The sequence below is a fragment of the Pinus tabuliformis genome, chromosome 1_2 (assembly GCF_031772625.1).
Source record: "Pinus tabuliformis cultivar Carrire ecotype Pingquan chromosome 1_2, CPIR1, whole genome shotgun sequence".
Classification (NCBI taxonomy): Eukaryota; Viridiplantae; Streptophyta; class Pinopsida; order Pinales; family Pinaceae; genus Pinus; species Pinus tabuliformis.
The window spans coordinates 1,040,523,757-1,040,539,310 of record NC_142298.1 but is presented as its reverse complement, the minus strand read 5'-3'; the positions used below and the strand labels follow the sequence as shown (position 1 = coordinate 1,040,539,310).

The window sequence follows — 15,554 nt, the reverse complement described above, 5'->3', positions numbered from 1 at the left end:
TTGAGGAATCTTATGTATCTTATACCAGGCTTTCTTACAAATAATATTCCCATTAAATCTCATGTCCTTTACATTTCTAGCAATAGGTGGTAGGCCATGGCCATGGCTCTTTCACATGACTGTGTTTGACATGAGTGAATTTAAGACAAACTCCCTAATACCATTTTTATTTATTTATCTCATACCTCTCCTAGCACCTGCAATGGCCTTCCTATCCACATGTTGAAGACAATCTTTTCTACAACATACACCTGCTGCCAAAAGTCGAATTGCTTTCACTTCATCTATTTTTGTTTGACATTTTGCAATTTTTTTTGTAGCCATAACTCGTTTAATCCTTTTATATTGCCTTGTTACATGCATATCAATTGAGTTTCTATCTTTTTCATTACAAATATACCCATCCCATTTGTTTAAGGGATTTGCATCCTCTATAACATCCCATATCACCATTTCCTTGGGTGGCTCCTTTAACTTTTCCTTGACCCTTAATATCACACCTTTGTTGTCCACCAATTTATTTATTGGCCATCTAACCAAACAGTATATAGACTTATCCCCAATTCTTTATATCTCACAATTTCCATCTATCTCTTCCAAAAAAACACCAAAGTCCATTTCACCTAGTGTTTCACCCTCAACAATGTGCTCCTCGCAGACATTAACTAGCATTCCTTTGGCAATGCACATGCTTATTCCCATGCATTCATGTGTAAGAGAAACCTTTGTACATATGAATCTAACCCTATCTTGGGGAATATTTATGGCATGATCATGACAGTGAGGCTCCAAATCTGATTCTAGCCAAATTTCATAAGATTCCAATGCACCCCCTAATGTATGCTCAAATCCTGTTGGATGTGGTAGAGGAGCATCATGTTTTAACACCTTCTCAATTTTAACCACTATGCATCCTTTATTTACCATATTTCTATGCACTTTATGCCCAAGCTTTGTATTTAATATGGAGCCCTCACCCAACTTCAATCCATGTTGCAAAAGATCTACCTTGTCTCCAATAGAAAATGTAGAAGAAACATTTGCACCTATAAACGAATGTAAATAAGGTTAGTATTTACTCAATAAAACATTTACTATATTATCAATAATATTTAACACATGCCTCAATATTTTGATTTACCTATGTTGTGTCTCAAATCTATGATCTTCCATGGATGTATGTCCCCTTCATTAACATCCTCATCAATCAAATGTGGTTGAGTGATACCAATTATCAAAATTGTAACATAACCTGCATTAACCCTTTCTCCAACATAATAAGTTCTAGACTCTGCAAATTTGAACCTTCCTAGCCCAATGACTTAATCACTAATAAGGAGATCAACATAGTCCCCTTTTGCCAAAATTATATTTTCCATTGTAGCTTGTATCAATTCTGTAACAAAAATTAAATCGTAACATGTAATCAAAAGGTTGAACCATGTAAAGTGTGACTTTATATTTTCACAAAAAAAACAACTTACAAAAAAGTGATATAGATGCAATAATTTAAATAGTATGGTAGTCATATTATATATAATGAAACATTGTTTCCCACCATCTAGTGCATACTACCAAAAATTACTTTACATACAAATTACACAAAAAAATATATATATATATGAAGACCGGGCAATTAGAGATGTAGATAATATCATAGAATGAAAAATATAACCTCATATCAAACCACCAAGTTCCTATTTAACTTTAGAAATGACACTTGTAGTCTTGATGCATGTGTATGAATAATGATCATAAGAAATTTGTAGAAGTTGAAGAACCAAAACATGGTCCTTTGGAAAATATAAGAAATTCCAAGATCGATGCTACATAGGATGTCTAAAATCCCCATGAGAAGGAGAAAATATATTTATATTTCACTTAGTGAAGATGTTTGATGTTTGAACTTGATAATCGAAAGCCAAACTAGAGGTTTTCTTCCAAATAAAAGTTTTGTTACTGTAAATACTAGATAATTCTCATTTTTATTCTAAAAGCAAAGAAATTGCATTGGAAGAAAAATATAGTATACCTCAATAAGACATTTATTCATAAACTTCAAAATTATACAAAGCTCACATTATTCTCCATGGATCAAATAATTATGATTGGATTATTGTGTTTGTACCAAAAGGAAAGCTATATCGTTATCTTTCCTTCCAACTCAAGCACAAATGTAGTGCCAACAATAACATATATTTATATACGATTATTTTTCACTATCATTGATCTTCATAAATTGTTCCAAATTTAATAAAAAGGCACATCAAAAGCTATAACTCTAACCATTGTGATTATTTAAACAATGTCACTCCTAGAGCATTGGTTGCATAAGTGTAATGGTGTCTAGAAGAAAGTTAGTAATCACTAGGTATCCTTCTTGCATAATCACAAATGCACTGCCAAGAACAATATCAGAGCACTAACCTTGGTGAGGGTGAAATCTTGATAGTTTTCCTTTTGGCACAAGAACAAAGATCTAGTGCATTCTATAATTCCTTCTAACACAAATACAAGCACATTTCCAACAATAATTTTGCATTGTGAAAAAAATTAACGCATGCAAGATTTACTTCTATCACAAACACAAACACATTTTCAACTGCAAGATGAAGGAAATTTAACACATTCTAACCTTCCTTCTAGCATAACGACAAACATATTTCTAATAACAACATTGCATTATGAAGGAAATATAATGTGCTAGCTTTCCTTCTATCACAAGTAGAAGCCCATTTCGAACAACAACATTGCACCTCAAATGAAAGCTAACAATCAATATCATTCCTTCTACTACAAACATAAGCATATTGCTAGAAGCAACATTACATGGTCAAATAAATCTAGCACATGCTAGATTTCCTTCTAGCACAAACACAAGCACATTGCCAATAACAATATTATAAGGTGAACGAAATCCACCACACGCTAAATTTCCTTATAACGTAAATAGAAGCATATTACTCACAAAAACATTGTAAAGTAAAAGAAATCTTACACATTCTAGAGTTTCTTCTAGCACAAACACAATCACATTGTCAAAAACAACATTGCAGGGTGGAAGATATCTAGCATACGCTTGATTTACTTCTAGCATAAACACAAGCACATTGCCAACAATAACATTGTAGGGCAAACGAAATCCAACGCGTGATAGAATTCCTTCTAGCACAAACACAAGTACATTTCCAACAATATTGCATTGAAAAAGAAATCCAATGCAAGTTATATTTCATTCTAGCACAAATACAAGCACGTTGCCAACAACAATATTGCATTGCAAAAGAAATCTATTGCATACTAGATTTTATTCTAGTACAAACACAAGTACATTTCTAACACCAATAGTGCATTGCGAAATAAATTTAGTGCATGTTAGAATTCCTTCCACCATACACAAACATATTGCCGACATCAATATTGTAGGGTAAAAGAAATTTATCTCATGCTATATTTTCTTCTATCACAAACATAAGAATATTTCAAATAACAATATAGCAAGGTGAATTAGATCTAACATGCTATTTGTACTTATATCTCAAACACAAACATGTCACCAATAACAACATTGCAAGGTGAATGAAATCTAACACATGATAGATTTCCTTCTCTCGCAAACACAAGCACATAACAATATTGTACGGTGAAAGAAACATATCACATATTAGATTTACTTCTAGCTCAAACAAGCATATTGCCAAAAACACCACCATTGCAAGACAAAATAAATCTGATGTGTGATAGATTTCCTTCTAGCACAAACACAAACACATAACATTGTAGGGCTAAAGAATCTAGCGCATGCTAGATTTTGTTATAGCAAGAACACAAACATATTACCAACAACATTCTAGGGCAAAAGAAATCTAACACATACTAGATTTCCTTTTAGCACAATCGCAAGCACATTGCCAATAACATCATTGTAAGGTGAGGGAAATGTGACGCATACTAGATTTCCTTCTAGCATAAACAATTGAATTGCAAACAACAACATTGCAATGCGAAAGAAATCTAGTGCACACTAGATTTCCTTCTAACACATATACAACCACATTGTCAATAAACTCATAGAAGGGTGAAAGGAATCTAATGTATGCTAGATTTCCTTCTAGCACAAACACAAACACATTATAACATTTCTAGATAAAAGAAATCTAGCACATGGCAATATTTACTTCTAGTACAAACAAAAGCATATTGCCAACAACCACATTGTAGTGAAAAAAAATCTAATGCATGCTAGATTTCTTCGAGCCAAAATAGAAGCATGTTGTCAATAACAAGGCAAGGTGAAGAAAATCTAACACGTGTTAGATTTACGCATAGCACAAACACAACCAAACAACAACATTTTTGCCAAACAAGTAATTCAACAAGAAGTGAGTAAAAAGGCCTTATAACTCCCTTTATCAGACATTGCCACTCAACATTTGGAATTTTCAAAGTACTCATAAAACCTTCAATAGATTGAAGTTGATTAGGAGATAGTCTTTTAGGCTTCCTGTGGCCAAAATGAATAAACTTTATCAGTAGAGATCTGCAAGATCCCACTCACAACTTGAGCAATAGATAAGTCCACACGTGAAGTTAAAGGATCCTTTCTAAGTCTTTGAAATTCCACCATTAATTCCACATAGGAATCGTGAACAAAAGCCATCAATTCCTTATTCCAAGAGGCAATAATTTGATTGTGTGTGTCATGTTTATTTCCTAAAGCAATTACGAAGGCTTCATTTCCAAATAGATATCGCCCCACATTGTGGCATATAAGAAAACATACAATGATCGTCACTAGCATGCTGACTAAGAAATTCAATGGAAGGGGGGATAAGATGCAATTATCTAAACAAACCCTCGTAGTTTTTCCATTCTGGGACACATTTGTAGCAACACCAGCAATTTGAGCCAAGTTGTAAGACATATACCTTTTGTCCAATGCCACACTTGTCTTTCCGGAGCCAAGGGTAATGGCAACAAGCCATTTATCAGTAATTTCGCTCCCATCTTCAACTATGCATACATCTATAGTATGAAATTTTGTCGCAACACTTGAGCTACTAAATAGATTTGATATTTGAAATTTTCTCCACTTTTTTTTTTCTGGAAATAAACTCCTTAGAATGGAAAATATGGGACCCACAGAGACAACATATTTCTGGCATGGAAATGATAATCCTGTTTCCCGAGTTGACAATAACACCTGTTCAACTGACATAAAAACCAACAATACAACAAAACCATGATATTTAAATTTGTTAAGTAATCATTTGATTCTCTGATCACCACTTTCAACAGCGTCTTTTGTAGAGTTAGACTTCGAAGGTATACAAATAATTGTAGAATCAGATGAGCCCCAAGAAAGAGTTTTGCTAACAGAAAGTGGAAGAAATTGATCTTGGAACCTCCCAAGCAAATCTTTACCTCGTAACTAATACATTTTTCACTTGGTGATATTGAAGGTATAAAATGACCAAGGTTCAAAGACGTATTAAGGTCCAAACCCAAAGGATCAAATAAATAAATAAATCCATCAGAAACTATCAATGGAAGGTCACATAGCAGGTAAAAACTCAGTAAGCCTGAGCCATAGCTAAGGGTTTGACCTCGAAGTTTCCATGGAGGATTAAGATGGAGAATGCATATTTCCTCCATACTTAGCACAATCTCTTCAAAAGTAATTATGAGAGCAGGCCCCTCGAATTCACCTAGATTAGGTTGAAGTAAAGATTGTCATGGGTGATCCCACTTATCATATATAATGTGTAATTTCTTTGCTTGGCATTGGTCTGCTATCTCTGACAGGTCAAACAATATAAGGTCGTCATTCCCATATCTCTGAAACAATTCAGTTATTCTAGTATGATCCATACAAGGCAAATCTTTTGACATTTCTTGATCTATAAATGACATATATTGTAGTGACTTTGCACCAAGTCACTCAGCCTAGGAAGATGCATCTGAGAGGGAGTTCTGCATGATGTTTGGGCTTGTTATAGTTGGATTTTTCTCTCCTACAGCAGGCCACAGCCCTAGCTGTGTGTTACAAGTAGGCCGCAGGCCTTGACAGCCTTGGACAAGAGGCTGAAATGCTGGCAGGAGGCCACAGGCCTTGGATCTCTTGGATGGGAAACTGTGACTCTTATATTTTGTTTGAATAATAGTCCAAACCATTAGCAAATTGGAATAGAGGTGTTTGGCAGAAGGCCACAGTCAGGTAGGGGTCCAGGAGCAAATAAACAAGGTTGTAACAGTTTGCCATCAAACCTTCTCAATAATTGGCATTATCTCAGTTCATCATTACAGAAGTGTTTCAGCCCTTTAAGATCCTCAACCTGCATTGTTTCTATGACTCACATGTTATGATTTGCATTCTATAAACTTTGGCCTGCCTGGTGTTCATAAGAATCACTACAGATCTCTCCAGTCACATGACAATGACTCATTATATCTACACAACACTTTGATATGTAAAATGGTCTGTTCAAACTACATATTGGCCATGATACGATGGATAAGGTATGACACATGGAAATTGATACTCTGCAAATCCCATGATAGTGACTACAATTCTCATCTATAACATATTTGTACTATTGTAACCTCGTAGTATAACATAATTCAGATTTCATTAACTTTTTACTAATCAAGCTTTCACCTGTGATTATTATTTGAAGTAGTCTGAACTATAATCTAGCCAGAGATAGCTTGCTCCTGTAATACGACCTTATCTCAGTGCCCTAAAATCAGTATCTATGATATATCTCCTTAGATCTAGGTTATAAATTGACAAGAACCTTGCATAGAAGTAACATTGACAAGGTTAAGTCTTTAGCACAGTAAACCCTGTAGCTGATGGTATATGATATAAATATAAATGGCACAATCCTGAGGATGAAGATAAATGACAGAAGCACCATATGGGGTTCAAGTTGATCACACCCTTGTATTGTGTCAATCTTTGAAGATCTAATTTTATTAGTTGAAATACCTCTGTGGCTCAAATCTGAAGAATATAATTTGAGGTAGTATGTCCTCAGCTTTTCATCTTGTGAAGATCACCCTTGGAACACTATGATGATTACCTTGTTCACTTGATCATAATTGATTGGTGGCTTACTACTATTGAATATTGCTATATCCCTTCTGGAGATTGAAATATCAAGTCATTTTCTCTAAAGCAATAGCTCGAAAGGTCACTTCAATTGCTTCTCCAGATATTCTATTGACAATACTTTCAGGTAGTTACATTTGTTGAGAGTAGGTGTTGTATGCATTTTGCAAAGGCTGAGAATTGTGAAAGTCTTGACATTGAGATCACTATACATGAGTCAGTACTACTGCATACACAATTGTGAAATAACGATTGCAGGGTAGTACAATGCACATCAAGATTGAGAGTCGATGTTCTTGGTGGTGCCTAGGGTTTGTCTTTGAGTGAGATTTGTCAAAATTCTGTATAGCTGATTTACAATATTGATAACTCATATGACAAGATGCATGTGGAAGAAGATGAAAGATGGAAGACTTGCTGATCAGAAGTTCGAAGGCTTGCTTAATAGCTTAAGCAAAGCAAGCAAGGTTTTCAAAGTATTTGCCATATGTCTACAACTGTATAGAATATTAAAGCAGTTTCTTTGATATCCTGGGAAGTCAGAATATGTTACTATTAGTATGATTATGTATGATAGTCAGGGTACATCTTGATGATGTATGGGCTTCAGTTTTCCAGAAGTACAATACGTTCATCTGGCATATTCAACCTTGAATAAAATCTATTGTTGAGATTCATAATCTGTTGAGCAGTCAATATATCTCAGGGTCTATATTTGATGACAGGTGTATCTAGGTCTTTATAGTGATTAGGGATTGCTACAGAGTTAGTTTCAATAGATTCCCAGAAACTGTTATTTTTTACAGTTTGCTTTTTCCTAGAAACAAGAGTTCTAGGGCTCACATGGTAGAGATGCTTAAGTAGATTGATCCTCAAAGTGATTTTGTTTTGATAGGACCACAAATGTCACTATGAATTAACTCGTGATTTGTGTTGCTCTCAATTTAGATATTTCAAAGCTATCCATCTTCTGCTTTCCAAAAACACATGCTTCAGCTCTGACGCCAGGTCAAAATTGAAGCAAATTAGCATCATGTTATCACTGGAACTGGATCACATAGATCATTCAATAAGACAAAAACACTATGAAATGAGACACTGACAATTTTATTACAAAGACAGAGCAAAAGAAAATGGATTTGGAAGCACATGAACACATAATAGAGCTTTTAACACTAAACATTCCAATTCCTATGACTCTTTATTTGCCCAATAACCTTTCACTTCCTATAATCTCTCTCTCACCACATATGTAGCCAAGTTTGTCCTCTTATTGACTTGCCATTTTACAGACCCTCAAATTACACCACACACAATTGTTTCATGTACACTAATTTCAAAATTTGACCATTACTTTAATGACCTAACATTTTAACAACAGAACCAAGGCAAGCCTTTCAGGACCTTTCCTATAATAGCTCACATCAAATCACAATATCCCAAAATGGCTTTTCCTGGTTGCAGTCAACCTCTGACAGATATGTCACCTATGCTAAAGTGACACAAGAAACAGTATTGTCATAATGTATGACACAAATTCACGTCATTAAAGATGGTGTGACCCACCATAAGCCTTATGCATTAGATAGGGAATTGTTTGCTGGGGAAAATAAAGTGGAAAGATGAATAAGGTGTAGGATGATTTTGGTGAGATCTAACCAATTTTGGGAACAAAAGGGTAATCACAACAAATATGCACAACTGTGGTATCATTAAAATAACCTATTTAATCATTAATGTTTGTGCACAACACTATCAATGAAACAGTGATCCTCATTAATCCTTAGTGACAAACAAAGAGCATTAAGACAAAGTGTGCTAAAATAGTCTGTAGTTGTAGCTAATACATGTAAAAATTACCTTAATGGCTTTCTTGGAAGTTGTCTAAATCAAATCCTGTTGGAACTATCCTGCTACAGGAATACAAATACACAAAAGAACCATTAGACTATATTTTCAAAAGGCTATTCACCAAAACCCTAGTTGGTTATTAGAGCATGACAGAATTTATTTCCTATCATATCTTCACTTTTATATATAAACTCCTGTGTATGCAAGTTCAGCCTTTTAGGATCTGAAGCACCCATGAAAGTGCCTCTGCATATCATTGATCACATAAAATAGTTTGAAAACAGTTGAATTAATACATGAATACACATTGAGAAACAAAATCTGCATGGCATGTTGGCAGAATATCGAATTTAACAACAATTGTTATGCATAACATCAATAACTTAAATTATTGGTTCTCAATGATTGCTCTTGTGATGGATTCATTGTAAACCTATACAACATGTTTGGATTGACAAAGTACTAGGTAGCATTATAGAATTCACACTGGAATCTGTCTAATCCCAAGACTTACCATCATCATTGATCATGTTTGAGAGGGTAGCAGCTAGCTTACCCAAGGTCAAAGACTAGTCACACAATATTCTTTGTGCTTAGTCTTTGCAATTGAAAATTCTTTTGTAGGGAGAATTAAGAAGTAAAATGTTTTTCAATTTCATCTTTTAAGCCTACCCTTGGTTGATTTGATAGTGGATATTATCTTCAAGCCTTCTTTTGAATATAGATCCCCTAACAATCCTTGCACTATGATATTCTGCAGATGATTAGATCATAAACAATCATACAAACAGAAACTGTTTTCCATTGAGAAGAATCTATATACCCCTCTCAAGGTCCTGCAAGGCAAGGACATGGATTGAAAATAATATATATACTCTTCTCAAAAGAATATATATACGTTATGCATGAGGTTAATTCTATACTATCTTGAGGAAAAACAGAAGGCTTGGGTTAGATCCAGTAGTCCAAAGGGAATATCTTCTATTGCTGGTCTAATTGAGGGCTTTCTCGAGCATTGGGGCCCTGGGTTCCGATGATATGAAAATACCTTTCAAGACCTTGTGGTAGATGTACAAGAAGAAGAAGCTCCCACCTCTCTTGAAGATGATAACAATATCACTGAAAAAGACACTTCAAATTCACAAGATTAGTTCTTGATGGACAGGCTACTTGTGACCAACGTGGCCCCACAATAAACCCCATCCTCATCAAAGAAAAGTTATGTGTTGATGTATCTGTCCTAGATTCTATGAATGACTTGCATGAAAACAAGGAGCATGATAAAAAATTTCACCATTGTGAGGATGCCAGTCATGATTTCCTACATGACAAAGTGATAAACAAAGGAAATGAAGAATTTTTTAATATTTCCACCAATGATACAACCCATATGCAGTTCTAGACAGGTAGAAACCATGTTTCTACCCCAAAAGATCAACCATATGAAAAGGATGATGAAGATCATGCTTCCCTTGCTGATAATTTAAATCCTGAAAACACTTTTGAGGTCACAGAAATATAGTTCAATCACACTAATTCTATTTTCATAGACACTGAAATTAAGGGAGCTGTAGACTTTCATGGTAATATACTTGGCACCTCAACATTTCATTGTGAGTTTGAGGAGTAATGTAACCCCCACGTTGCACTTTGATGTTAATCATGATCGTATAAGAAATAAATGGAAGTAATCATGATTTCCTACAGTTTGAGGTCAATAAACTCAAGGTTTTTCAAAGCCAGCAAAGTAATAATGTGACCATTATTATTATCTGAGTGAAGAAACAATTAATATTATAGTTCAATCCTCAAAGATCCTATATCATGGAATCCGACAGTCCTGCTATTTTTTATGCCTACAATCTGAATTTATTCCTCAAGCCTGATGGGATAGGGAAGTCTCTTCCTTTTACTGTCAATACTCATCTGGAAGAAAATGTTATTGACATATGTGATGGATATTCCTTGGTAGACGAACAAAGGGTATGTTATAAACACACAATTATTGAAGCTTTCAGTCATACAGATCCATTGGATATTCCTTGGTAGACGAACAAAGGGTATGTTATAAACACACAATTATTGAAGCTTTCAGTCATACAGATCCATTTCCACCTCTAGATGGCTCTATTGTTGACAATAACAAAGTTGGAAAACCCAGAAGATTGATGAAACCTGTAATGAAACCCTCGATGACATATACAACTACAGTGTCGAGAATGAAAACGATGTCAAGAAAATAATTGATGAAGAATACAGACTTGACCAAATAAAAAATTTCTCTCTGGACCACATCAAATGCAAAGATGTTCTCTTCTTCATGAACATGTGGACAATCATTCATGCACTAGATTTTTAAAAGGAAATGTAGACAACGAACCTCTAACAAATCCACATGAATTCAATGCTGAGGGACAATTTTGGGGCCTGGAAAAGGTGCACTCTGGAATGATCGATGATATAGGTCAAAATGATCTTGAAACCAGCAAGAGGACGTTTTCTCAACCTAGTCATAAACAAGATCTGGCTGCTCTGACCACTCAGCTTATGGGGTTTAGGGTTTGATGGTGATACAAGCACCGTTATGAAGTGTTGTGTCTGTGTATCAATTTCTGGGCATTATATTTCATAAACAGACTCTAAGACGTTACTTATAGTGGACCACTATAAAACAATCAGGTTCCATCTTTCTAATTCCCTTCACTGTGTGTTCAATTTTTGAATGAGAAATGACCATTTGTGGGTATTATTAGTCTTCTGGATCAAATGTGCATGACCTTGAAGGCTCTAATTTTTCAATGGAAATAGGATGAAGTTAAATCGACAAAAATGGACCTTAAACAAAAGTTTTCTACCATTACTTGGGTCAAACTTATCGGTCCATTCATCACTGCAATTACACAATATTAGAAACATCCAAACACCTCAAGTCTCTAAACAAAGAATCTGGTGTAAACTCATTGACTCCAAATGACAACAATACCAGAGGCGGGCATCAGAAATACCATGTAACATCCAATGGGAAAATACATTTTATACATGAAATCAAATGCAGTCAGAGTATTTTCTAATGTTAGAACCCTGGAAAATTATGGAAGACATACTCGTTCATTTTGATTGAAGGTCAAAATACTGATTATAATATAGTGCAAGGCAATTCCAAAAATCTCTTAATTGGAGACAGAATACACTTTCTATTAATATGTGTCCAAAGGTAAACAACTACATTCATACATGAAAGAAGGAATTCTCTGAACTATTCAATACTTCCTAACAACTATAACCCATTCCAAAAATTAAAAAAATGCCATTTCATCTAAGGATACTAAAAGGAAAATGGAAGAAATAAGTGAGTGAACTGACAAGAAAAAATTAAAACAGGTTCCCAATAAGATATTCTCAAGGTGAATCTATGCAAGTTCATTCATATTCTCAAAGTAGGCAATGACATGAAAACTTTCTAGTTTGTAACTGAGGAATACCAGAGCACAATGAAGATGCCAAAGAAATATATTTTTAACTTGCAAGTTATCTAGTTTAAAGTGCATGATGCTAATCAATACCAAATACAGAAGTGCAGGCTGTGGTAATCGTGTCAAGATTCCTGCAGCAAGAGCAGCAATCAAACTAGTCGTATATCCCGAAAGTGCATGCCAAAAATACTTGCAGCTCCTCATAACAGGCAATTTTGTATCATTGCCAAGATCCCTGTTCTTTCGGTAATCAGAACAGAGCACTAAAACGAGGAGCATCCCTGGAATTCCTGCATTGTGATTCAATATAAAGTTTAAAGAATGAGTAGGTGGATGTGAATAAGGTGCTCACTATTTATGAGTCCTCACTTTTAACAAACCGTGACATCCATAGAAATACTGTTCATAAGAACATTTGTGTAAAAAATAAACTAAATAAAGCATTCAAACAAAATGGTATCTTCCCACTAAAAATGCACCAACTACAACAACAATCTGCTGATGGTTTAAACAAATTAAAGAACATGTTAAATAGTTAATACTGACAGAGTTAATGACAGGTTAAGAGAAAAGACTTCATTATGGAGTAACAATGAAGTAAAGTAACTCTCTTTATTGGAGATCTTATACACAAAGTTTGGTGTACCTGAACAGGTATTGAATATCTTATAAATAAAGTTTGGTGTACCCAAATAGGCCCAAAATGTATCTCATGTATGCAGTTAATCTCTTACAAGCACCCTATGTCCATTGATCAAGTCACTGTAATACTAAAATAGTAAACAGTTATATCATGGCCAAATATGACATGTTAGGTTCCTGAACAAATATTGTCTGATAAACAAAGCTGGAATACAGTATTATACTGGAATATACTTGATGAAACAACTAAAATATGAAACCACCTGACTGTTATATCTTTATAAATTATTCCAAACAAAAATATAGACAAGAACACAAACAAATAATTATTTTGAAGATGGCGGAAAATGAAGAGGAAAAGAAACCCTAGCAGAGCTCTGATGGTCGGCGATAATGGAGTTAATGTGGCACTGCTGCCAGGCACCTGACAGTCAGGGTTAACCTCCACAGCTCGCCAGACTCCGTCCAACCTTACCTCCTTCCCGTGGGCTCTCTAGCATTTTCCGTTCCTGTGGTCCTCCCGCCTTCCTCGCAGTCCGTAACCACCATCGACCGTTTTCCTGTCAGTTGCAATGGACCTGGACAAGGTGGGCTATACTGAGGACCCCAATCCCCATGAGGTCATTTGGTCTCGCCATCACGTCGTGTCAAGCTTTGGTCCTTTGCCGCATCTCTACGACCTCTGTCAGCTCCTAGCTCTGCACTAGACCGACCTGGGCCATCTGTGCCCCATCCTCCACCCTATATCAACATCGAAGACGCCTCCGGCTTGGACTGCCCACCGCTTTCCCCGGCTACCTTGAATCTCCTCGGTACCTACCTACAACCATTGCCCACTTTCGACGTGCCACTGCCCCATCTACCCCACATCTCTGCCCCGCCCTACAACCCTTCCACCTCTGGCATCCCCCCTCCTGGGACTACTACCTACCCTGTCCCTACACTATCTGGTAGCACCCTTAACCCTGGTGGCCCATCTCCCAGCACCCCTATCCATTCTGGATGCTTCAGCTCCCCGGTCCCAAACCCTAAATCGACCCCATCCACCCCACAGATGGTTAACCAGGGCATACGAGGATATCTTTGGGACTATCTGACGGCTCACAGATCTGGAAAGCTAAAGAAAGGAAGGTGCCTAAAAGCTATCGATATGGACATCAACCTATCCTTGGGCGAAGACCTCTCGATGGGGGAAGTTGCTGATACAGCCACAAAGGTCTTGGTGGGCCGAGTTCAGGGGCGGAACTATACTGTGGAGAGACTTCATCTTTGGACCTCGGAGATTTGGGGTTCTTTACTCAAAGAATTACCCACCATGCAGGTGCTTGCGCGAGGATGGTTTGCCCTTCGTTTCCATAGGGAAGAGTACACAGACTGGATACTCTCTAGATTATGGCATATCGAATTAGCCCCTATTCTGCTGAAAAGATGGGATCCCTTATTTGATCCTGAGAGGGAACAGATGGGAGCTGGGCCGATTTGGGTTCGATTACCAAGCCTTCCGATGCAATACTGGACTCCAGTCATTTTTAAGCGCATAAGCAACGCACTAGGTACCTATTTGGAACATGATCAGTCCTATGAAACGTCAGGGAATATGACTATGGCTCGCATCCTAGTTCATTTGGACACCAAAGAAGGCCTGGAGGAAAAGATTACCCTACATTGAAGGCATTTCTCTCGTTGACAAAATCTTGGTTACGAAGGTGTTCCATTGAGGTGTAGATGATGCCATAAGGTCGGACATCTCTTCAAAGAATGCCCACTGCTCATGCCTACTACTCCGGCTACTACAAAGGGAACCAAACATCGCCAGACAAAAGACCCGATTATGGATGAGCAGCCCACAGGTCTAGATAGTCCAAAGGATGTGGTTGGGGTCACTGCTCAGCCATCCAACGCTTCCCAGATGTCGCCAATCTCCCCTCCTATGACTAGATCCCGGTCTGCTGCAGAGGTTGCTCCTACATCGGGTAGAATTTCTTCTCCCTTATCCTCTGCACTAAATTTTAATCAATATTTTTTTCTCATTGGCATCCTTTGCATCTTCACCTTGTTTGGTTACCTCTCCCATTACCTGTGCACTTGATCACCCATTGCCTATCTTTTCCACCACCCCCCAGCTGTCCTTGGACAGGGGCTCCAACACAATCCTATTTCGCCATCTGCTTCGGGTTCACATTCCTACAACCTCTGTTCCCGCCACCAGGAAATCCCTTACTCGCTTGGATTGGGTATCACACCCTCAAATGTTGAGCATAAACCCACTCGAGGGAGGCCTTCCAAGATGTCCAAAGCCATTAAGATTGTTGGGGATGATGTAGCTCAGGGCAGACAGAACACCATTGAAAGGGTACTTAGAGCACCAAACACCCTTGGCAATGTTCCCCCATGAAGAGGCTCTCCTTCAACTGTAGGGGATTAGCTAGTCCCTCTAAAAAATCATCCCTTAAGAGACTCTTGAGCTGTGAGCC

General features: G+C 36.8%; 1 protein-coding gene across 1 annotated transcript; it reads left to right on the top strand.

Moving 5' to 3' along the window:
* Positions 1-14,134: 14,134 nt before the first annotated feature.
* On the top strand, positions 14,135-14,749 carry LOC149209690 (uncharacterized). The gene has a single exon (XM_089398706.1). It carries the CDS (start codon positions 14,135-14,137, stop codon positions 14,747-14,749), a length of 615 nt encoding a protein of 204 aa, XP_089254832.1.
* The last annotated feature ends 805 nt before the right edge of the window (positions 14,750-15,554 follow it).